The sequence below is a fragment of the Ambystoma mexicanum genome, chromosome 6p (genome assembly GCF_040938575.1).
Source record: "Ambystoma mexicanum isolate Mex_15411 chromosome 6p, UKY_AmexF1_1, whole genome shotgun sequence".
NCBI lineage: Eukaryota > Metazoa > Chordata > Amphibia > Caudata > Ambystomatidae > Ambystoma > Ambystoma mexicanum.
Genome location: NC_090935.1, coordinates 1095144672 through 1095167417, shown reverse-complemented (window position 1 = coordinate 1095167417; position 22746 = coordinate 1095144672). Strand labels below are relative to the sequence as shown.

At 46.1% G+C, this 22746-nt stretch overlaps 1 protein-coding gene across 3 annotated transcripts in view; it reads left to right on the top strand.

Moving 5' to 3' along the window:
* Nucleotides 1–22746, top strand: part of ERCC6L2 (ERCC excision repair 6 like 2) — a 1852128-nt gene that overhangs the window by 65009 nt on the left and 1764373 nt on the right. For all 3 annotated transcript variants that reach the window (XM_069625699.1, XM_069625698.1, XM_069625700.1), the window contains exon 4: nucleotides 1917–2039. In XM_069625699.1, the coding sequence (XP_069481800.1) occupies nucleotides 1917–2039 (123 nt within the window). The remainder of the gene's footprint in view (nucleotides 1–1916; nucleotides 2040–22746) is intronic.

Below are 22746 nucleotides of genomic sequence, written 5' to 3'. Positions count from 1 at the left end.
GTTGAAACTAAAATATGACTTTTTGTTTTTCATTTCTCTGGCTCATCTTTTGAATGTTCGTGGGACAACATTAATGGTATGTGTTAATTTGTTAAAAATATAACACGTAATGCATAGGTACTGACCATGAATATATGTACATTATAACCCAGAGCAGCTTAATGATGTAATCAAGAGCCTACGTACAGCCATGATGAAGGTTCTAAACCGAAATGCATTGGCAAAATTGTATATTTATGGCTCACGATGATTGCCCAACACTGAATATTGCAAATAATTCCTATGGCAAAAACGGGAATGTGAATAAAACATTCCTGCCTTTTAACTACATGGTTATAAATGAAGTTTTGATTTTGAAAGTGGGATATATACATTTCGAAGAAAAATAGTTTGTTGCAAATTTCAGCCCTCTAGATTGGGGGCCAACTGAGATGCGTTAGTGATAATAAGGCAACGTTGCCTTGTTTTTTGTTTGGCAGCAATGACCCTAACATGTATGTGACTTGACAGGCAAGTGTTTCGGCATACGCCATTACTAAAGCATTGGTGTCACAGAGTTTAAAACCCCTGGAAGGTAGGGTAGCCTCCTGAGCTTTGGGTACGATCATCCACACAATTTCATATTAATTATTTGTACACTATAAACAGCCATTTGCTTTTTTGTGTATGCACGTTTTTCCTCAGGCGATGACTGGCCAAGATAACCGATCATTTTACGAGATATAAAATAATGTTTCCATGGAGTCGTGTTTTAGAAACACCAAAAAAATAGCCTAATATGTACATTTACTGAGTACTATCTTCAATGCCCCAACACGACCAGTACTTGTAATGGAACTGCGACGTAATCATGCCGTCTGTCAAATTCAGATTTTAAAAGTTCAACCCCTCCCACAACCCCCACAGAGATGACCATTCCTCTATTCCTCTATTTCTTTGGTTGTATAATACTCCCCCTTCCCACCCATTATTATAAATGTCTTCGTATATTGGACATATTGTTTCTTCTGCCTCTTTTACAGAAAAGTAACATCACCCATCTCTTGTTTTTATTTCCATCTGTGCCACTGTTCTGCAGTGCCCCAGAAAATAGCCATCGAGGGGACTTTCCAGTCCTAATAGAATATATTAATTCACACCTTCAACGAGACCCCAATCCTTCCAGAGGATGCCAGTATTGCACAAGTGTCTTACATAGTTACTGATCTACAAGTTGGTGCTTTGAGTCTACAATGGTGCCTTGGCCTTTCATAGTCACCACCTGAAAAGTATTCACTCCCGTTCCAGGAGCTCAGATGAAAAAGAAATGGTGCAGAGGTTCAACCCAAGTCCCCTTGGCTTCTGAAATACTGGTCTTCGTTCAGTGCTTAAGATGTAAATTGATATTTTGTACAACTGTTTATATTATTATTAGTTTGTTTTAATTGTAGGCATTTTATTGTCATTACTGTTCACACAAAAGAATCGACAGATTGGTCAAAACCCAGTTCTCCATGCCTCTCCTTTTTCAAGCAGAGTATTCAATTTTCTACAGTACTAATGCTGTGGGCAAGAAGTGGGTACTAGCGTATGTAAGCTTAAGCACTGCATGGTACGTCATTATGTCCCCAACATCAACTTCAGGGTGGCATTGAGTGTCCACTCTTTAGGACAGTAGATAATGCACCATGCTGTAGAATATGGTTAAAAGCTTACACATGGGCAGTGTGGATTGTGTCTAGTGCTACAGGCTGGTAAGAGTGAAGGAGAGTATTTAGTTTACTTTTATCACTGATTGGGACAGAGGAATTAGTAGGAAGTGGTTTAGCGTGATGAAGGATATAGTAGTATAAAAGAAGTTACATTGTGTGTCACCTTATACAACTATTGATGTATATTTGTACTTTTAACACATAATAAATACCTTGTTCCCCTAGGTAATTGCCTTTCTGGCTGCTGTGCTTCACAAAAAAGGCACCTGTGAGGATATTGACAACAACAGGCCAGAGTTTTTGCTGAGGACAATTAAAAAGGAATCTTCATCAGTGACACCAAAAAAGGTAAAAGCAATCTTAGTTGTTGATCCTTACACTTTCATAAAAGGTTTTAAATTTAAACAAGCCTTTGATATCTCATTAAAACAATATGTATTAATTGGGTGTGCAAACAATCAAAAGCACGCTGTTGGGAGGCATGTTTTCTTTTTGCATCTTTATTTTATGTATTTATTGGACATTTATAAGGCGCCTATACACAAGTGTTTCTAGACGCTACAAGACAATGGCCGGGGGGCAGGGGGAGAGGAGAAAAAACAGTAAACGGTACTACTAGGCCTTGTGACATTCAGACCGTGCAAGTGTAGTTGACCGTAAGTGCAGGGGGCAGGTCAGGGAGGAAGGGCTGGGTTAAGTAAAGGGTGGAGGGAGAAGTGCAGGAAGGAAGGGTTCCTAGGGGTAGGGGAAGTACTGAGGGGAGCCCAGGAGGGTAAGTGCCAGGGGGGAAACTAGGGGTAAAGGTAAGCTAGTGCGAGGAAGGGGTGGATCAGATTCAGGCTATTCGGGAAGACTACCTGAGGGCAAGTGATGGTTTAGGGGTGCTGGAGTAGACTGAACGAGGGGGCCCTGACCCCAGAAGGCACATAAGGGACCAGGCAACCAGTCGCGTGTCAGGGTGAATTTAGCAAGGGAGGGGAAAAAGGGAAGGAGGCGGAGAAAGGGATAGTCTTGAGACGTTTCCAGAACAAAAGGCGATCCGACTCAAGTCTGAACGGGGCAGGGAGGCCTTGCCATAGGGAGGCTCCTGCCGAAGAAAGAGATCTATCCCCACTCTTTGCGTAGAGAAATGTCTTATCGCCAGAGATTTGGAGCTAGAGGACCGAAGGACTCTAGCAGGGAGGTAATTAGGGAGAGAAAGTTGGATTTAGCGGGGTCCCAGGCCTCAAATCCTTGTGGATGATGCAGAGGGTCTTGAATTGAATCCTTGCAGTCACCAGGAGCTAGTGCAGAGACTTTAGGGCTGGAGAGATGCAGTCCCTGGGCTTGAGGCCAAGTATACGTCTTGCAATCCTATTCTGGATTAGTTGAAGAGGGCAGAGAGAGGAAAGAGGCAGTTTGAGGAATAGGCTGTTGCAGTAGTCAAGCCTTGATAGAACCAGAACTCCAGTGACATTGAGCTTCTGGAGAAAGGTGAGGAAAGGGAGAATGCCTCTGAGGAGGTGGAGCAGAAAGTTGGACTTCTTTGTAAAATCTATGAGGGGAGAAGGGGAGAAGGAGAGGGAGAGGGAGAGAGAGGAAGAGAGGGAGAGAGGGGGAGAGAGAGAGAGAGAGAGAGAGAGGGAGAGAGAGAGAGAGGGAGAGAGAGAGGGAGAGAGAGAGGGAGAGGGAGAGAGAGAGAGAGAGGGAGAGAGAGAGAGAGAGAGAGAGAGGGAGGGAGAGAGAGAAAAAAAAAAGCCAGAGAGTGGGAGGGAATGGGGGCGCAGGCATTCCAATGAGAAGGATCTCAGTCTTCTGGCATTAATGCAGAGATCGTTTGCAGAGCGCCATGCATGAATAGCAGTCAGGTATGAGGGAAGAAGAAGAAAAGGTGGAGATCAAGTGGGCCAGAGGGGCAAGGTAAATCTTGAAAAGCCACTGAGATAGGATAGAGCCCTGAGGAACTCCGCAGGTAGAGAGTGCGGTGGAGGAGAGGAAAGGGCCCAGTTTTTGGTTAAAGACATTTGTTAAATAATAATGGGTTGGGAAAATGCCTCTCTGACCCTATTCTAAATAGGAATGTCCTACCTAATACCAAAAACGAAGGATCTATCTGTGTCAGGATGTCAATAACTGAAATGCTGTCCTTCTGTCCAAAACGTCCTATCCTGAACCTCGCTCTACAAACAAAACAATAAAATGTGTGCCCCTTCCCATGGAATCTTAGGAAGGATGGCAAAAGTGTCTCTTTATACAACAGTTCTTTTTGTGTCTTTTTACTGGACTCACAATGTTGTTCAAATAATGAATTCCGAAAGTCTTCCTTTTAACGTGGTCAAACAAATTCAAAGACAGTCTCCTTTGATCAAATAATTTCCATAAGAGCTTTTCCTTAAGTCTTTTGGTAACCTTTACGGATTGCCTGCTATACTCCCTTGCCAGAAATCCTAGATCGCCTGGTTTACTCCCCTGCTAGGTTTTTTCCCTAAATATCAGAATTTTTGTACAACATTCTTATGCAACCTGATATTTCTGATTGCCAGGACTTCTTTAGTGAGCTTCTCAGATCGCATGTTATACTCCCCTGCTAGGCATCTTCCCACAATCTCTAAACTTTACACAACTTCAGGTGCCTGTTATTTCTGCTTGCCAGGACTTCTCTTATTTCACTGTTTGTTTAACTCCGTAGCATATTTCCTGAGCTGTTTGCCTTGTTTGCCTATTTATTTTTATTTATTTCAATTCTTAGTAACGCACCAAAATTGTCCAGAGGCCTCACGGCGCACATAAAACAAACACGACAGTGACATAGAAAGAGAAAAATGAGAAGCAGAAATCTGAAAAGAGACGGTTTACCGAAGACTAAGGAGTGTTGAAGAGATGGGTCTTAAGATTTTTATTTAAATTGATCAGTGAGGTGGAACTCTTAAGGTGAAGAGGTAGAGAGTTCCAAAGAGCAGGGGCAGCGACACTGGAAATGGTTTTGCCAAATTTGACTGAGCGAAAGCGAGGCTGATTAAGCCTAGCTTGCTCATTGGACCTGAGTGATTGACCAGGGACATAGCAAAGAATGCACTGTGTCAGGTAGATGGGTGCAGAGTCAATCAGGCATTTGAATGTAAGAGTGAGTATTTTTTCTTTTTTTTTTTTTTAATGAATTTAGTTGAATTTAATCAACTTTTTTCAATTTAAGACAATCATTTATCAAAAGGTTTACATATAAAACACAGTGAATTATAAAACATGCAATCATAAAACCTAACAGATCACCCCAAATGTCACACCATCACTTCTAATGCTAATAGTTACATTTGGGTTTTGCATTATTAAACGATTGATAAGGCAATGAACAAGTATGACAATCACTGTTCCATATAGCAGATATCATTAGGAATCGAACTATTTTAGTAGATTTAAGGCTCGGAGAAAGTTAATTGTGGCCAGTCTTATGCTCATACAGTTGGTAGTGGAAATAGCAAGCCATCTATGCTCATGCCTCATCTGGCTAAAGTAAGGCAAATGTTTACTAAAGTGACTTTGTCTTAAGTTCATAGGTTCAGGACAGAGTGAGTATCTTGATGGATACCCTATGCTTGATGGGCAACCAGTGCAGTTTTTTCCTAGCTTCAGTAATAGAAGAATGCCTGGGTAAACCAAGCACTGCTCGGACTGCACCATTTTGGGTCATCTGGAGAGCGGCGATGTTAACTGCTGACGTGCATGCTAGGAGACTGTTGCAATAGTCTAACCTGGAATTAACAAGGGCAGAGGCAAGAAGGGACATGTTGCTGACAGATAGAAAAGGGTGTATTGCGCAAAGTTGCCTGTTGATCCAACTACAGGTTGCCCTGGACATACAAGCGTATTGAGAGTTCAGCGTCAATGGTGACGCCAAGAGTCTTAACGCTTTGGGCCACTGGAATAGACGCATTAGCAATGGTAAATGAGTCATATTCCTTAGGGAGATTTTTTAACATGTGACTTGATCCTGCAATGAGGATCTCGGTTTTATCCGCATTCAGAGTCATGAAATTCTGGCTCATCCACGAGTGGATGATGGAATAGATGGCTGAGATGGCCTTGGAATCTGTGGTGTAGGAGCCAGACAGTTCAAGGACTATGGTACCACTTCAGTTTCCCCCCACATTGGCCACTCATGCACCTATACTTGCTTATGGTTTCTTGTTGCACTTTGTCTCGCCAGCTTTAAAATATTCTGCTTGTCAGATATTATCTGCATTCAACCACTTTAGTATTTTGTCAGTACTTGCAACTTTGTAACATTGTCATTGTTCACATACACGTCTGTACGTGCTGGGGTCACCATGATGCAGACGTTCACCTGGCATTCCTGCTACTCCGCAATCACTCTCCGACTTCCCTCTGTGACCTGGACCGAGAAGGATGCCTCCTGGTACGATTGCACCTCCTGGAGCTCCGCTGCGGCTCCCAGATCTTCCACGGTCCCTCAGGTGTGCCCGCTGCTCCTCTCTTCCTCTCTCACCACACCCATAGCTGAGCCTTGTGTTCTCGAGCCGAAGCCAGGCTTCAGATATTCTCTTCTTTTCTCCTTTCTCCTGCACGATTCTGTGTCTCATTGCCTCTGCCATTTTAAAAAATCCTGCACACCTTAGGCCCAGTCAAACAACTATCCTGCGCGTTAGGCTGCTCATGATCTACATAGACTCTTCCTCCTCTTCATTGTCTCAGTACTTGTCTTTTTATGGGAATTGAAGTCCATAGCTGATATTAGGCTTCTTGGATGTTGTTCAAAAGTTTCACAAAAGGCCACATCTAAACCTCTGTTCTTGTTATTCATGAATTGTGAATGGCTGAGTCATAGATCGGGGTTTCACTAGTGGGATTCAGAGAAACGATTTTCTGACCTTTACTAGAGGAAGGAACTGTTAAATGACAAGAAGCCTTTAAAGGCTAAGGTATTAGAGGGTCTTTGTCAGAGGAAAGGGGGAAATACTGCGTCTCACCCAGTGGAGTCACCAACTCCACCTGGCGGTCATTGACTCCTCCCATTTGATTATTCCTCATATAGCCGCCCCCAGGGTCAGGATCAGGTAGCGACTGCCGTCCCCGGGCCACATGGGAGGAGATCGATAGAGGGGAATTAGGGATGACTCCACCGGATTCATCACACAACCCCTGTCACAAAACGTAAAGACCGTTTTTTTCTTTCATTCTGCGCAATTATACTTCTTATTTCTTCTTTGATATTCTCACGTGTTGAAAAATGCTCTGCTCCCCTAGTCGATCTCCCTGCCTATCAACTTGCTACTGTTCACTCTGTTCAAAATTCCTCTTTGCATTCTGTCTCTTTGTGATTCTCTAAATATGTTATCTCTTTCATGGCTCCCTTTTGAGACAAGTCTTCTTTGTCAGTGTCTCTGTCATTTCTTTAAGTGCATCCACGGCTTGGCTCCTCTAGATGGTTCACTATATGTGGACCATTTAGTTCTCCAAATTCCCAATCCCATTATCACCTTGCTGTCCCTCAACCTCCATGTGCTTAGTCTTGCTTCTGGCCCCTTTTCACTTTTAGCTCTAGACATTGGAACCAGTTACCTCTTCCTCATAGATCTCTCCTTTTAAAAATAAAAAACATTATTAATGTGGTTTAGTCAATTAATTACAAAAAGATAAAACGTTAACAAATTCTACGTTTACGAAAGATCAATTGATCCACAAAACATAGTTTAGAACATTTATATGATACTTCTTTCAAGCCTAAAACTTTCAACATTCTCAAAACTCCGATTGTGAGATGTTTCCCATGCCCCTGAGGTCAGTCTCTCACAGAAATCCTCAGTATTGCCATAGCATTTCGGTGCTGGACTGCCCATGTGGGCGGGACAAAGACTGATATGCAAATGGATATTTCCCATCTGTGAAACGTACAGTGAGCAAAAAGCGTGTGCTGCAAACTCTCATCTCAGAACAGGTTATCATGCCATGTTCTTTCTCAAGAGGAGCGCCTGCTACCTTTTTTTGAGATAGATGCATTTAATAAAATAAAAATATGAGCTAATGTGTCCTGTAGTTCAGTAGTTTCATTGAGCAATGTATTGGGCATAGCAATCATGGTTAGAGGGGTTCCAATTACCTGGGCCACTTGGCTTTTGCATTCTAAATAGAGAAGAGCCACACCTACCTGGAAAGTGTTATCGACCCATGAAATGTATACAAGGCCTAGAAAGATTGTTTGTTTTGTCCTCCCTCTGTCTTCCCTCCTTTGTCTTGTCGTGGTTAGAAACACTTATGTACAGGCAGGTTTAAATATGGCACTGCACACTTCAAAAGGTTGTGCTTCAGTCTGGGATGCAATACGAATTACAAGAATATGAGAAATATATCACTGCAAGGTCATCCCCCTGAAACAACTCATCATGGCACATCACTATGCGCTTGGCGACTAATGCTTCTTTCCTTCATATTGTACAAGTCTGCCAAGCTTTACAAAATCGCTATTTCACATTGCAACCAGTGTGTTTTCATTTCAGGTCTTTTTCCCTTATAGTTTCCATTTAAATAAAAAAAAGATTTTTAAAAAGGAGAGCACTGGCTGAGAGTTTAGAACTCGACTGTAAAACCGTGGACAGTGAATACATAGATTTATGGAACGCTTTCACAATAGTCGAGTTTTTAAGCTGCCCATCTTGCTGAACAAAAATAAGTGTGACATTTTACAAAAAGTAGAACATTGACAGAGTGTTTTGAACACAGCTTTTTGACTTAGATTTTTCCCCTAATGTTCTTCATTTGTTGACCTTTTAGCAGCTAATTAGCCTCTTTCTTCTGCCTTCAGTTTTCTATTTACTACTATTTTTATTTCCTAAAAACTCAATAAAGCATATGCCTTTCCTTATGCTGATGCAGTATATCCCGCAACAATGATCGAGCAGATAAACTGCCCTCCAATGTTGCTCTAGGAGGAGTAGATATTTTTTCCAATATGTACAATTACTACTGTTCAGGTCTAGTTTTCAGGTAATTTGTGATCTCGTACTTTCCCTCCTCTCCCATGTGTTCCATATTCACTAGAACAATACCATGCGAATGTATAAAGATGTTGCCATGTCAATTAAATGTATACAGCGCTTAGCCACTTTTTAAACCTAAGCTCTGGGTTGCCCATTGTTAGCTGACCTCTAGGCCGGGGGCAGCTAGAGCCCGATCTCTGTGGCTCTTTTAGGCTGACCCACACCGGCCTTTCATTCTCCAGTTTGAGCAAAATCAGACTTTCTGGGTTGAGGCAGGATCAGTGTGTTATGTGCGACCTGACCATAATTGTGTTGTTTTGGAGGCACCTGCTAGTATGGGATTTATTTGTTGGGTTTCTGCATTGTTTACATTCATGTGGCTCATCAAACGTTTCGATTTGAATCCTACTGCATACTTGGCAATTAATATTCATGTTCTATTCGCCGTGCTTAGTTTGCATTCATTCTGCCTTGCGTTGGAGGTTATTTAGTTCATTGTTTAGATTTTATCATTATGTATTTATTCTGTTGAGAATTTTAACAATATTGTGTTGACTCTTGCTTGGATTTTAACATTGTTGCTATGTTTACATTGTGTATTAACTGTAGCTAATAGAGAAAGCCTACTTCAATAAAAAAATATAATATATATATGTATTACATGTCCTGCGGTAGTGGCCATGTAGCTATGGTTACGTTGCTAAACGCGCACAAAGAGCACTTTTTGGGTGGCTTATAACTTTGCTCCCCCTGGACGAATCCTCACCAAACTTTAAAAAAAAAAGTATATGGCCCACTCTGAATATTTTTGCAAAGTTACAGGGGGATCCCAAAATTTCTTTTTTCCCATAGACATAATGGGAAAAAATGTCTGTCGTGCCTACAGCCCAAACTGCTGGACGGATTTCCACTAAATTTGCGGCAGGAGTGGCAGCTTGGTCCTGAAAGCATGCTTTTGTTAATTTGGTGTAAATCCGTCCAGTCGTTTTTTTTTTTTTTTGAACAACCAAAACGTAAGGCAAAAAAAATTGTGATATCTATGTCTGCTCTGCGGACTCACTTCCCTCTTCGCTCTGTGGACTGGCCTCTGATTGGCTGTTTGGTTTGCGGACTGGCCTCCGATTGGCCAGAAAAATGTGTGGACGTTTGCGTGGTCCGCGGCCATCGGGACACACCCGCTGATTGGGTGGTGAGAAAACATAAAATGCGTTGGTTTTCCTGAAACGCCCACCATCTTGGATTTGCAGACTTTTTTGGGGTCCGCAGACAGCGCGTTGAAAACATTAAAAAAAGCAGCTTTGCATTTGTCAAATTTAACAAACAATCTCTGGGGATGTGGGAGGGATGAGGATTGGATATGGCCATAAGAGGCCAAAAAACGGGTTGTTTAACCCCCCGAAAGTCCGCGAACACTCCAGATGTCCTGGGGCAGTCCTGTGGTGTTCGGGGACACTTCAGATGTCCTAGGACATCTGTACCTTTTTCTGCATTACAGGGTTGGGGAAACGCAGTTTTTGGATGGCTTATAACTTTTGCACCACTCAATGAAACTGCATGTAATTCTGCAATTATATTCTAGAACTAATCCTGAATGGTTTTGCAAAGTTGTGTGGGATTCTGTCAAGAGGGGGCAAAATTAGAGGGGGTGTCCCAAAATATTGTAAAGGCATATACATGTGGTGTCATTTGACGAATCTGCACAACATTTGGCAAAACGATTTTGGATCTAGATATAAATGGTTTTCTAAAGTTTGGTGGGATTTACTCAAGAGGGGGCGAAATTAGGGGGGGTCTCAACATTTTTAGATGGCTTATAACTTGGTTGCTATTTGATGAATGTGGACAAAAGTTTTGAGAAAGATTGTAGACCCAACCTTCAATGTTTGTGTAAAGACTGAATGGATTTTGTCAAGTGGCGGCTAAGTTATATGACTATTGTATGTACATACATTTTGATACTTAAAAACATGGGGGGATTTCAAGAATACTTGTGAGGAGCACTGGCAAGGACATTAAAGCATGGTTTTGCAAATGTGCCTGTGTTTTATTTTTTGACAAGTGTCATAATGTAGGTACAAAAAATAGTCGTATACCTTTGAAGACTGAGGCCGTGGGCAGTAGCCAGATTGTCTGGGTCATGTCATAAGGTCATGACGCCGACAATCTGGCTACTAGTCATGACCGCAAGGGATGTAAAATGGTGTTAAAGTGGCTATGTCTACCTGGGACCGGATATATGGTAAAGTTATTCGAAGGCAGGATAGGTTTGAAAGGGAAAAAAAGTGCTTGTGGTCATATGTTCATAGGGTTTTGCAGGCTGCTATGGCAAGGGAAGAGGGGCTGTGTACGGAGCCCCGCCTTCTCTTTCCATGTTGGCTGTCTTGGAAAAGGATTTTCCTTCCGACAGCGGGACGCCTGCGGTATCCCCCTATAAGAACAATCTATGTTTTAGCACCCTGGGTTCCCGCTTTGGGAACCAGGGGTGCTAATGGCATTTATCCCGCATTTCAGCGGCTGCAATGGACGATAATGGTCCGTAGCCCTCCTTAGTTATTTATAACGCGCCAAAGCCCGCAGACATCAGGCTGTATGGTTTCAGTATTTGTTGTGCAAGATGAGGTGGAGGAAGACATCTTACTACTTGCTTAGAAAGGAACAACCTTTCTGAGAGCATTGCGGTCATTGGATTTGGTGTGGCAGTGCATGGAGGTGGTCCCATAGGAGTACTGTCCGGGTAGTCTGCGACTGAGTACAAAATTACACTCAGTGCATTTCACTTTGGTAGCTTTAGCCTTTGGTACACACCCACCAGTAGCAAAGAACTGGCACACCCATGATTCGATCTTGGCGCTAGAAGTAGGCACGTCCTCTACCTCCTCTTCTTGGTCCTCTTCATCGTCTTTGAAAGTACTGTGCTTTTTTTGTTGTGAAGGTCCTCCAGCTGGTGTTGGTAGTGGCTCTTGGGGAGGAGGGATGGCAATAACTGATGCCATTTTTAAGATAAATAGCAATTTTGATAAAATTCTTCCAAGTATGTACTGTGTACTAGATTGGTAATGCATAATGAGTCCGAAAAGGTGTAGGTGTGCAAGGGAAATTTTGAAGTTGAAAGTTCCTAGATCAGTAGAAAATGCAGTTCCGAACTCTCTTCGAAGCACGGATCCTATCACAAAGTGCAGACATCTTCACGAACCCGTCACCATGCCACGCGCAAGCGTATGGTCACCTGGCACTGTCCAGAAGGTCTGCGATTAAGTCAGACTTTCCCGAACATCTACAGATGCAAAATTATTTCAAAAAGTTGCAAAAGTGTATATATGCGTTTAAAAATTATCCTGCAAGGTGGGAAATGGCATAGCTTTAAGGTGAAAATTGGACAAAAAGTGCTTATTGTTTAAGTATGATATTAGTAAGTTGTAGGAAAATAGCATGCATGGTAAAAACCCATGAAATTCACTGAAAAAACTTTGTTAAAGGGACGTTATGGTTAAGTTGCACTAATAAAAACCTATGAAATTCAATGAAAAATCTTAGTTAAGGGGACGTTATGGTTAAGTAGCACTAATAAAAACCTATGAAATCAAATGGAAAAACATTGTTACAGGGACGTTTATGGTTATAGGTAAAACCAAAAAAACCTCTGAAATTCGTGATTTATGGTAAGATGAGCAACCATAACTCGCGCCACCACCGTGCACTGCTAAGACTAACACCCAGGACATCAAAGATGACATCACAAATGTCATTGATGACATCAGTGATGACATCACATATCTGGCTCACTTATTTTGGTTCACTGAAAAATCTAGGCCAGATGGTTTAATTCACTGACCATCAGAATATTAAAATTCAAAAGGTGCTGTATATCAAAACGTTAACCTTGTCGTATGTTCTTAAAGTACTTTCCTTACGGTTTGGCCTCAGCTCATGGTGCACATGCATGGGGTAGTAGCAGGCCTCAAACACACAATTAATTTGTATACAGGAAGATACATTTTAATGCTAATAACTTTTTCTGATGATGCTGTTTCTTTCTTCCTTACTTTAGTTTCCCTGTATGTGCCTCTAATTTATATGCGTTGTGGGTCTTCATATGTATTGTTTATACTAGCACAAGTGTCTAGTAAGTCTTGAAGTGTTAGCTAGTTATTACATGTTTAACATTACACAATCACCCCTGACATCTTGTTACCAACATAATTAAAACAACCCCTTGTAGGTAGGGACTATTCATCAACATTAATTTCACATGTAATGTCATCGGTGACATTTGTGATGTCATATTTGATGTCCTGGGTGTTAGTCTTAGCAGTGCACGGTGGTGGTGCCAGTTATGGTTGCTTAGCTTACCATAACTGACGAATTTCTGAGGTTTTTCGGTTTTACGTCCACGTAACAATGTTTTTCCATTGAATTTCATAGGTTTTTATTAGTGCAACTTAACCATAACGTCCCCTTAACTAAGTTTTTTCATTGAACACCAGATTAACTTCTTATCACTTTAAGGGGGTTTTGACAAAACCTTATTTGGTTTGGGCGCTGGCTGTTCTTGGTGATCCAAGATTTGGTATTCTTTGAGAATAGGTGATGATTCAGTCATGAGTTGTTGTTGTACATGGTGTTTTTATTGTTCTGATACAACATTACAGTTATGGCAGTTTGAGCCATTAGGGGTGAAACCAAATAAGAAAAAAAGCAGACGCGCGTTTCGGCCGTAGTCTTTATCAAGGCAGAAGAAAATTAATCCAGCCAGCTCGTGGTGGAGCAGGTCGGCAAAGACCCGTAATTAGGGTGCTCGGTCGAGGCTTGTAGTCAAGTCTGTTTTGTTCAGCCTCAACCGAGCACCCTAATTAGGGGTCTTTGCCGGCCTGCTCCACCACGAGCTGGCTGGATTAATTTTCTTCTGCCTTGATAAAGACTACAGTCGAAACGCGCGTCAGCTTTTTTTCTTTTTTGTTTCACCCCTAATGGCTCAATGAGGGACGGGAAGCCCGAAAGAAAGTGAGAAGAGGTGCGGACGACCCTCCCGCATGTGGATACACCCACGCAGATGTCTGGTCCCAGCGTGGTGGGGGGACGGAAGCACGCTCGGCAGCCCAACCAGCAGCCCTGCCACGTGGGGAGAGACACGGGCACTGGAGCGGAGCACCATATCAACAGAGGGCAGCAGCCATACCGGTAAGGAGGGGGAGCAGGAGTAGGGAGGCAAGCCCCCCACAACACGCCGCAACCTGACCAGGCACCTCGCACATGCGGGGGGGAGCAGACACGAAGGGACAATGTGGAAGCTGAGCGGCCACAGACCCAAGCCCCAGCACTGCCTGAGCAACCATCTAAGCACCGTTGCCTGTCCCCTTGCATAGCAGGCAACGGTCTTACAAATACCTGAAAGCAGCTCCCATGCGGAAAAGCCCAGAGGAAAAACTGCATAGAAAAGCCCAGTGGGAAGGGCAGGGCGGGGGAGAAGGGGAAAAGAGCAGCAGAGAGAAGCAAAGGGGGACGAATCAGAAGCCGAAGGAAGGGGGGAGCACAGGTCAAGGAGAAAGTGCCCTCGCAATCAAATTCCACCCAGCCCACGCTACCAACCCACCTGAGGAGAGAACTGGGGCAACCCACCAAGGGCCCAGGAGGCCACTCGGGCCCGGGGTAGCAACCAGGCCGGGGGACAATTATGTTGCAAACCATAAGGCACAGAATGCAACACACCAAGCGCATACATGAGACACGGCTCGCCCCTCTGGAAGAAGGGGGAACAGCGGCGCGCTCGTCGAAGGCACCCAATGCAGGTGCACAAAAGCTCTCACACCCCTCCTCCCCTCAACGAAGCACCGAGGGCAGCAAAGCCCCTCGCCAACGGGGATCAAGCGAAGGAATGCCCAGAGACAGCACAGAAGAACAGGACAAGGGGCAGGATCGCGGAGAGCAAAGCGGACAGACTCAAACAACTCCACACAACAACACCCCAGGGGTGAGACAAGCCGGATGCAAACAGGCACGATGCAGGAGCACAACAGACAGAAAAAGCCCATCAGCGAGCAAATAGTGTCACTGAAGCGCCACAAATGCCCCCAACCCCTCAGGTTCCACCTTGGAGCACATTGGGAGCCAGAGGGAAGGAAAGGCGCAAGAATCTCTTGCTGCATACCTGGAGTGAGCAGAGGTCCCCCCCAGGGCAACCCAAGTCACACATGCGAAACGAGATTGATCTGGCAACAGCCCATAAACTACAGAGGTACCGGCGAGCAGCACCAGCCATGGCAACGCAATCCTCCCCAGAGGCGCCCCATATACATTGAGAGGACCACAAGACAACAACAGAAGCAGACATATGTCTCTTGATCAACGAGATGCAGTCCCTGCGCAGCAGCATGACCACGACCGTAAGCGCCCTTCAGGAAAGAATCCTCAAAGTGGAAGATAAAGTGGAGGCGCTTGAGAACTACCAGCAGTCTGTAGATCTCTTTGGAATGAGGTCAGAAAGTCGCTTTCAGGACCTAGAGCAGAAAAACATGGACTTGGCGGCCAAAGTCGATGGCTTAGAAAATAGGGAGAGGAGGGCCAACATAAGGATACAAGGCTTCAAGGAAGGGCCCAACAAAACCACGGCTAGTCTAGAGAGGCCTTGGTGAACTCGCTGTTCGCAACCCCCTTAACCCTTGAACTGGAATTCGAGAGGGTCCATAGGGCCGGGGTCCCCCCTAATGTTCCCAACGGTCCAAGATCAGTACTGGCCAAGTGCCACCATTATTGACACAATACTTAGAGGACTTGCACGTCAGAATTTATCAGGATCTTTCAGTCACTACCCTCAGCCAAAGAAGAGACTGCTGCCCATTAATGACCTGGCTGTGAGAGCACGGCATTCGCTACAGGTGGGGATTCTCCTTCGCACTTTTGTTCCAACTCAACAATGAAGAGTATAGGGTCTCCTCAAGCGAAGAGCCGAGCAGTGTCTTGCAGGGACTTACAGCGAGCACAGAGCCAGCTGAGCTGAGTGAACTCTCTTCCTTCTCAGAGCCTACCAGGAAACCCATTGGCCATTGGCCGAAGAGAGGACGCTCCAAAGGCACAAGAAAATTCAAAAGATTTAACACCCCCTGATGAAGAGAAATATATGCACCAGCGGATGTCATGCTGCAGGAAGCTGAGGAGAAGGAAAACGGGGATGACAATGGGACTGTGGAACCAGTTCTTTTCACAAGATCAGCAAGCCAAGAGTTGACCCTCCAACCCTCAGCAGCTGGCAGGGACTCCATCAAACATTCTTAGCAAGCTGGGCGACCAAGACAGCAGATAGCGCACACTTGAGACTAACAACAGTTGACATGTTGCAGTTCAAGTTTACTGGCCTTTGGGGAGTCCCCCAATGAGTGGCCCTATGGTTTTTTCTAGGGTGTCTCTAGTTTTAAGAGGGACTCCTAATTGGTTAGTTGTTCCTGTTCTTTGTAGGAGAAGGGAGGGGGTTGGGGTGAGAGCAAGGGGGAAACATTTTGGAAGGACGGGGTAAACGAGGGGTCCGAGCACAGAGCTCATCAGTGCACAACATCATCTGGCACAATGACACACAGCACAGCTACACAACAGCACAATCGTCACAGTCTACTCAGCTACACGTTCCAAGCACTCACATGCATCCAAATCCTGGCACAGGGGCAAACTAGTTGCAAGTCATAGAGCACAAAGCCCTCCGGTAACATGACATCAGACACGGTTAGGAAGGGGAATCTGACCGTGAAGGGTCTCAACTCACCTCAGAAGCGATCAATGCTGATGAGTGTGCTCCAGCAGGCCAAACTCGACATATTCTTCCTGCAAGAATTTAAATTAAAAAAAGGAGAAGAAATCACTCCCAGGGGCAGAGGGCTTATGGGCATCGGGCCGGAGAAAAAAGGAGGGGTAGGGATGATGTATAAGGCGGCCTTGGGGTTGCAGATTATTAATGTACATAGGAATCCGGGCGGGAGATAACTTTTATAGTTAACGGTACAATCAGGGCAAAATAAATGACCCTCTGCTCAGCGTACGCACCAAACACACAGCAGCTGGCATTTGTTATTGAACTCCTAGCGACAACAGAGAGTGAGGGGATCAGGGAGTTAATCTGTGATGGAGACTTCAACTTGGTGATGGATCCGGTAGTAGACTGGGTTTTGTACAGGGACGGTGCAGCCCCCCCCCCCCAAGAGAGAGGGGGTCCTTCCTCAACCTAACACAGAAACACTTCCTGGTGGATACAGGGATGGCCCAACACCCGCAGTAGAAAGCTTACACATTTTCCTCACACCCCAACAAAACACTTGCACATATAGACTACATCTTCATTGATGCAGCGCTAGAACACTACCATGAGAATGCAATGATAGTAGTTGGTCAGTCGGACCACAATATTGTAACTGTTGAGATGAACCTTGGTCCAAGCACAGCCACAGACAAGAGGTGGATATGTAACGATGCCCTCCTGAAGGACGAAGTCTTTAGGGAGTCCCTAGACACTGCAACGCGTGAGTTCTTTGAACGAAACGACCAGGGGGATCTCCCGCGAGCAACAGTCTGGGAAGCGGCGAAAGCTACTCTGAGAGGCTTGTTGATAGCGAGGGGTGCATACATGAAAAAGTCAGACAACTACGTGAAAAACAACTAAAAGAAGAAATAAACCAGAGAGAGGCGGCCCTGGGGGATTGAGGGGGTGTCGCAGAACCCCTAGCTGAAATCAAAGGGCTCAGGAAAGACTTGAAGGATGTGTGGCAAAGCGCTAACCCACCCCCGTTATGTAAAACAGAAGTATTATGAGAATGGAGATGAAGCCCACACCCTTCTTATGGCCAGAATAAAAGGGCAAAGGGTGGTTTATAAAATCAAGTCACAGAAGGGAGATATAATAAGCAACCCAGAAGACATAACCACACGATTTGCCCAGTTCTATGGAGAGCTATACACCTCAGACAGCAGGTCTTCTAAAGAGAACATCAAGAAGTTTCTGGATCCCCTGGCGCTGCCCTCGCTGCGCACGGCGGTCTCTCACACTAAGCGCTCCCATTACTGCAGAGGAAGTCGAGGCTGCTATTTCTAAACTTAAGGTGGGTTTGGCACCAAGTCAGGATGGCTTTACTCCTGCATATTACAAGACCTTTAAGGGGGCACTGACACCCTTCCTTATCCTCCTGTTCAACGATATCGTGGATAGAGCAGAGGCTCCACTGTCCTTTACTGAGGCTAGGATCATAGTGCTTCCCAAAGAAGGAACAGACAGGCTTGAATGCGGGTCATACCGCTAGTATACTCGCCAGTAGGCTTAGTGTGGTCCTCCCAGAACTAATCAACAATGACCCGGTGGGATACGTAAGAGGCCGGCAGGGAAAAGGCTTTTGACAGAGTGAAATGGCAGTTCATGCATCAGGTCTTAAGCGGTGCAAACTTGGGACCCCGTTGGGTATTGGGTGCGCGGGCCCTGTATCGCAACACCAAGGCCAAGGTGGTTGTAATCGGTGTAGCATCCCACTTCTTCAATTTGACATGGGGAACTAGGCAAGGGTGCCCTCTGTCGCCCCTAGTTTTTGCGCTCGTAATGGAGCCACTGACGCAAAGCATTCAGCTGGACCATACCATCAGGGGCCTCAAAAAATGTTGGCAGAGAATACAAACTAGCATTATTTGCAGACGATATCCTGGTCTACCTGAGGAACCTGCATCAAACTGTCCCGAGACTCCTCTCCAGACTAGAGCAATACAGAGCCCACTCTGGCTTCCGGATAAACCAAGGGAAACCAGTAGCGTTAATCTTGGATGAGACGGCTAGTTGCCCAGACCAAGACCCCACAACGTGGGGTATAAAAAAGGTAGACAAGAGCATCTGATATGTAGGGGTTACCATCACCAAGATTTTAGCAGACCTATATCAAGCAAACTACACTCCGCTTTGGAAGGCGATCAGGGAGGGCACTCAGAAGTGGGCTAAATTAAAACTTTGTTGGGCGGGGAGATTGACCGCGATAAAAATGAATGTTGACAAGGCTCCTCTTCCTCTTCCAATCGCTACCAGTCTCCCTCCCCGACGGCTTTCAAACAGAAAATAAGCGCTGCCTCTTGGCGTTTCTGTGGGAGGGGAAAAAGCCACGTATTGCCTACACCACAATGATCCTACTCAAAAATAGGGGTGCCATGAGATACCTGGACCTACATGAATATTATAGAGCAGCGCAGTTGAGGGTGCTCCTAGACCACCTCAGAGAATCCAAAGACAAACAATGGGTTCACCTTGAAAATAGCTACTTTGCCCCAGTCAATCTGGTAGAATGGCTCTGGGCCCCCCTGGACACATCTCCACGCAGAGCACGTAGCCACCCAGTTCTGTGCTGTGGGCAATTTGGAAAAACACACCAGACATGCGGGGTGTCACTACTTGGGCCCCCCCTAAGTTGCATCTTGGCCCCTCCAATCAGAGATATTATAATAGATCCTGTCCATTTCCAGCTCCAGTATGAGTAGGGGCTAATAAGAGAGGGGCAGATGTGGAGGGAGGGTGTGTTCTTGAAGCGAGAAAAACTAGAAGAAGCGCAACCAGGCATAAAGATCCAACCTCTTCCTTATCTACAACTAAAGGGGGCCCTAACAGACCAGAGATGGGAAGACCGGTTTCGGAGGGGGCTCACTCCCTTCGAGGCCACATTGAACACGCACTCTGGCACCAGGGGATTAATAGCAAAACTCTACTGCTAGCTTTTAGAGAGGGGACACCTCCCAACACCCTATACTCAAACGAACTGGGAGGGCGACCTGGGTCTAGAGGGTAATCAGGAGGGATGGGCAGCCATATTAAAGGCGGTCTGGAGCTCAACCATTTCAGTCCAATATAAGATGCATAACAGCAAACTCTGCAGTGGCACCTAACCTCACAGCACTTAGCGAAAATGTATGTCAGCATCAGCCCCTATTGTGGCGAGGCTTTGGGCTGTGTGCTGATCACACCTATTGGCACCAATGGTGGGAGTGCCCCAATGTACAGGTATACTTTAAGGAGATTTTGGGGTGGATACACGATGTGGAAGGTATGCAAAGGACACTAATGCCCCTCCTTGTCTTGTTCGGAGTCGAAGCGATGGAAGACCAGCATCAGATACTTCCCCATTTGCCCAGAACCCTGATTTCGAATGGATTGTGTCCTTCAAAGTATTCAACATCGTTGACATGTTATGTCCACAGCCGTGCTGCTTCGGAAATTCTTCGGCAGAGGGCATCCTGCATCGATGGCGTCGGTTCGATGTCCCTCGAAGGCCTCTGTTGATGGTGACGTCATTGGATGTTCTAAGTAGCACGCACTGCGCCTGAAGCCTCCGTTCCGTTTTTTCTGCAAACGTATTTGCTTCGAGAATTCGACGCGCCTCATGTTATCCACTTCGATAATGTCTTCTTCTTGTACCCCACTGACTCCACAGTCTGGCTTTATAAAATGCCGGGACTGTGAGTCCAAAATGTCCATCATGGACCCGCAACTTATCTACTTGTGGTGTCTGGGTGAGAGCAACGATACGGACGACTGCTCGAAGTGCCAGCCGTTGACTGCCAAGGCCTTGCGGGAGTGCAAGGGGAAATTGCAGGTAGGCCGACTATCCGAACACTGTAAATTCAAAAAGACTATTGTTCTTTCCACCAACGACTCCAGGTGTGACTCTTCCCGTCGGAGGGAGTCAAGGGGATCTCGGTACCGGAGTGGTCCCGCCACTCGTCCTCCTTGTCGAGGCACTCCCGGAAGCGTTGTCACCGTTCGCCTTCCCCGTCCTCGTTGGATGATGGCTCTGCGAGGAAAGTGGCTTGTCCCACTAAATGCTCTACCCCGGAGGAATGGGAGGCATTCAGGGAGAAAATGCTGGAGATTTTTCAATCTCAGGGCACTGTTCCGTCCGTGCCTTCGGTTGAAGCTAGCAGGGAACGGTCTTCGTCCGACGCTTGCGCGCCTTCGTGCCCGAGCAGTCAGCGCGATAAACATCAGGAGCCGTCAAGGTCCCGTTCGGACAAGGTTCTGGTAGATCGTCGAGACGTGCCAGATCCAGGTTGTGGTCTTCGTCCCCAAAGAAACCATCGAAGTCTGGTACGGTCACCATCGGCGCTGTGTCCATAGAGTGCGGCTGTTGGGGCTTTGCCGTCGGTACGGCCTTTGGTGCCCTTGTCAACACCATCAGGGCCAAATGGACGGAATTTGCCGTTGGAGGCCCCTGTGGCTGTGGATCCTCTGAGAAAGGCTGTGTCTAAGACTGCGAGGCGTGTTCCTGACTCCAGGTCTGCTCCTGTACCTCGGAAATAATTTATTCATTCGCTACAGGACACTTATGAGGATGCAGAGAGGTCTGATGTGGTGTTGGAGCCTTTTGATACTCCTGGTGAGACACCTGATGCTCCTGACATGGTCTTTTCTGAGGACAGTCAGCTGGAGGATCTGCGTCAGTCTTTGCATGATGCAAGTGGCCTCAACACATTTCCTGAGATGGAGCTTGGCAGGCCAGAGCCTGGGGCTCATGCTGACTCCTCCTATATGAGGTTGATGTTGAGAGTTATGGAGTTCCTAGGATGGTCCGGCCCTCCAGTTGAATTCGATCAGGATGACCTGACTGACATTTTAGATCAGGGTCCGTCTACTGACCCAGTGTTGCCTTTTCACATGGCGTTACAGGAGAGGGTGGCTGCTACTTGGCAGACCCCGGAGTCTCTTGCGGCGCTCAATAAGTCGTTGACTAAGAAATACCACCCATCCAGTAGCGACCCCGGCTACCTATCCACTCACCCCACTCCTGAGAGTTTGGTGGTTCAGGAGGCCACGACCACCTCGAGGCAGGTTGCGTACCCTACCATCCCTCCTGATGGGGACGACAAGCGCTTCGAAGGGTGGGCACGCAAGGAGTTTTCAGCTGGGAGCATGGCACTGAAATCGGCCAACTCCACCTGTGCCATGGCAACATTTTTGCACACTCTGTGGAATTGTCTCTCTCTAGCGGCTGAGCATATTCCCGAAGGGGAAGAGAGGGATGGTTTTCTTGCTATCGTGCAGGATGGCAAGGATGCCATGTGTGAATCTCTTCAGTCTGGGTTGGACACGGCTGATAGTGTTAGCTGGTCCATCCATGGCTGCGAGCACCGTGATATGCAGGTTTGCGTGGTTGCGGAAGTCTGGTTTTGCTCCGGATGCGCAGGCCTGTCTTATCAATATGCCCTTTTATGGTTCTCATTTGTTTGGCAGCAAGGCTGAAGAGGGCCTTGAGAGGTGCAGACTCCAAAGCAGCTGCTAAATCTTTGGGCGCAGCTCTGCGTCAACCTCTGCCTTTTCATTCTAGGGGACAGCAGTGGAGGGGGGTGTTCCTTTCGTTACTATTCCTATTTTGGTAGAGCGAGAGGAGTGACCAGTCAAAGGGGACACCGTAAAGGTACCCATGGTGGACAGGGAACAGGTGCCAAAGCCGCTCAGGCAGCTGCCTCTTTGCCTTCAGGTGCTGCCGCAGCCGCTCCAAAACAGCTAGGAGGCCAGGTCCCATTGTTTGCCGGTTGGGGGCAGACTGTCTTAGCATCTCCAAGAGTGGCGAGCCATTACTTCAGATGCGTGGGTACTGGAAACAATAGCCCACAGCTACTGCCTACCCTTCTTAAGTCGGCCTCACGACATTCCACCGGGGAAACTTTCTTTGAAGATTCCGGATCCAATCCTTGTGCAGGAAATCTTGACCTGGCTGGATAAAGGCGCTATAGAACTAGTGCCTGTGGCAGAGAGGAACAAGGGCTGGTCTTCCCCATATTTCTTGCTTCCCAAGAAAGACGCAGGACTGTTGCTTGAATGAGTTCCTCAGGAAGGACATGTCAAGATGGTCACTCTTTCTCAGGTCCTTCAGACCCTTCAACTTCAGGATTGGTTGGTGTCTCTGGACCTACAGGATGCATATTTTCCTGTGCCGATCTACCCAAAGCACAGAAAATACCTGAGATATGTGGCTGGCAACTTGCACTTTCAGTTTTGGGGTTTTGGGTCCTCCCATTCGGATTGACCTCCGCCCGAGTGTCTTCACCAAGCTCATGGTGATGGAGGCAGCGTATCTCAGGAGAGG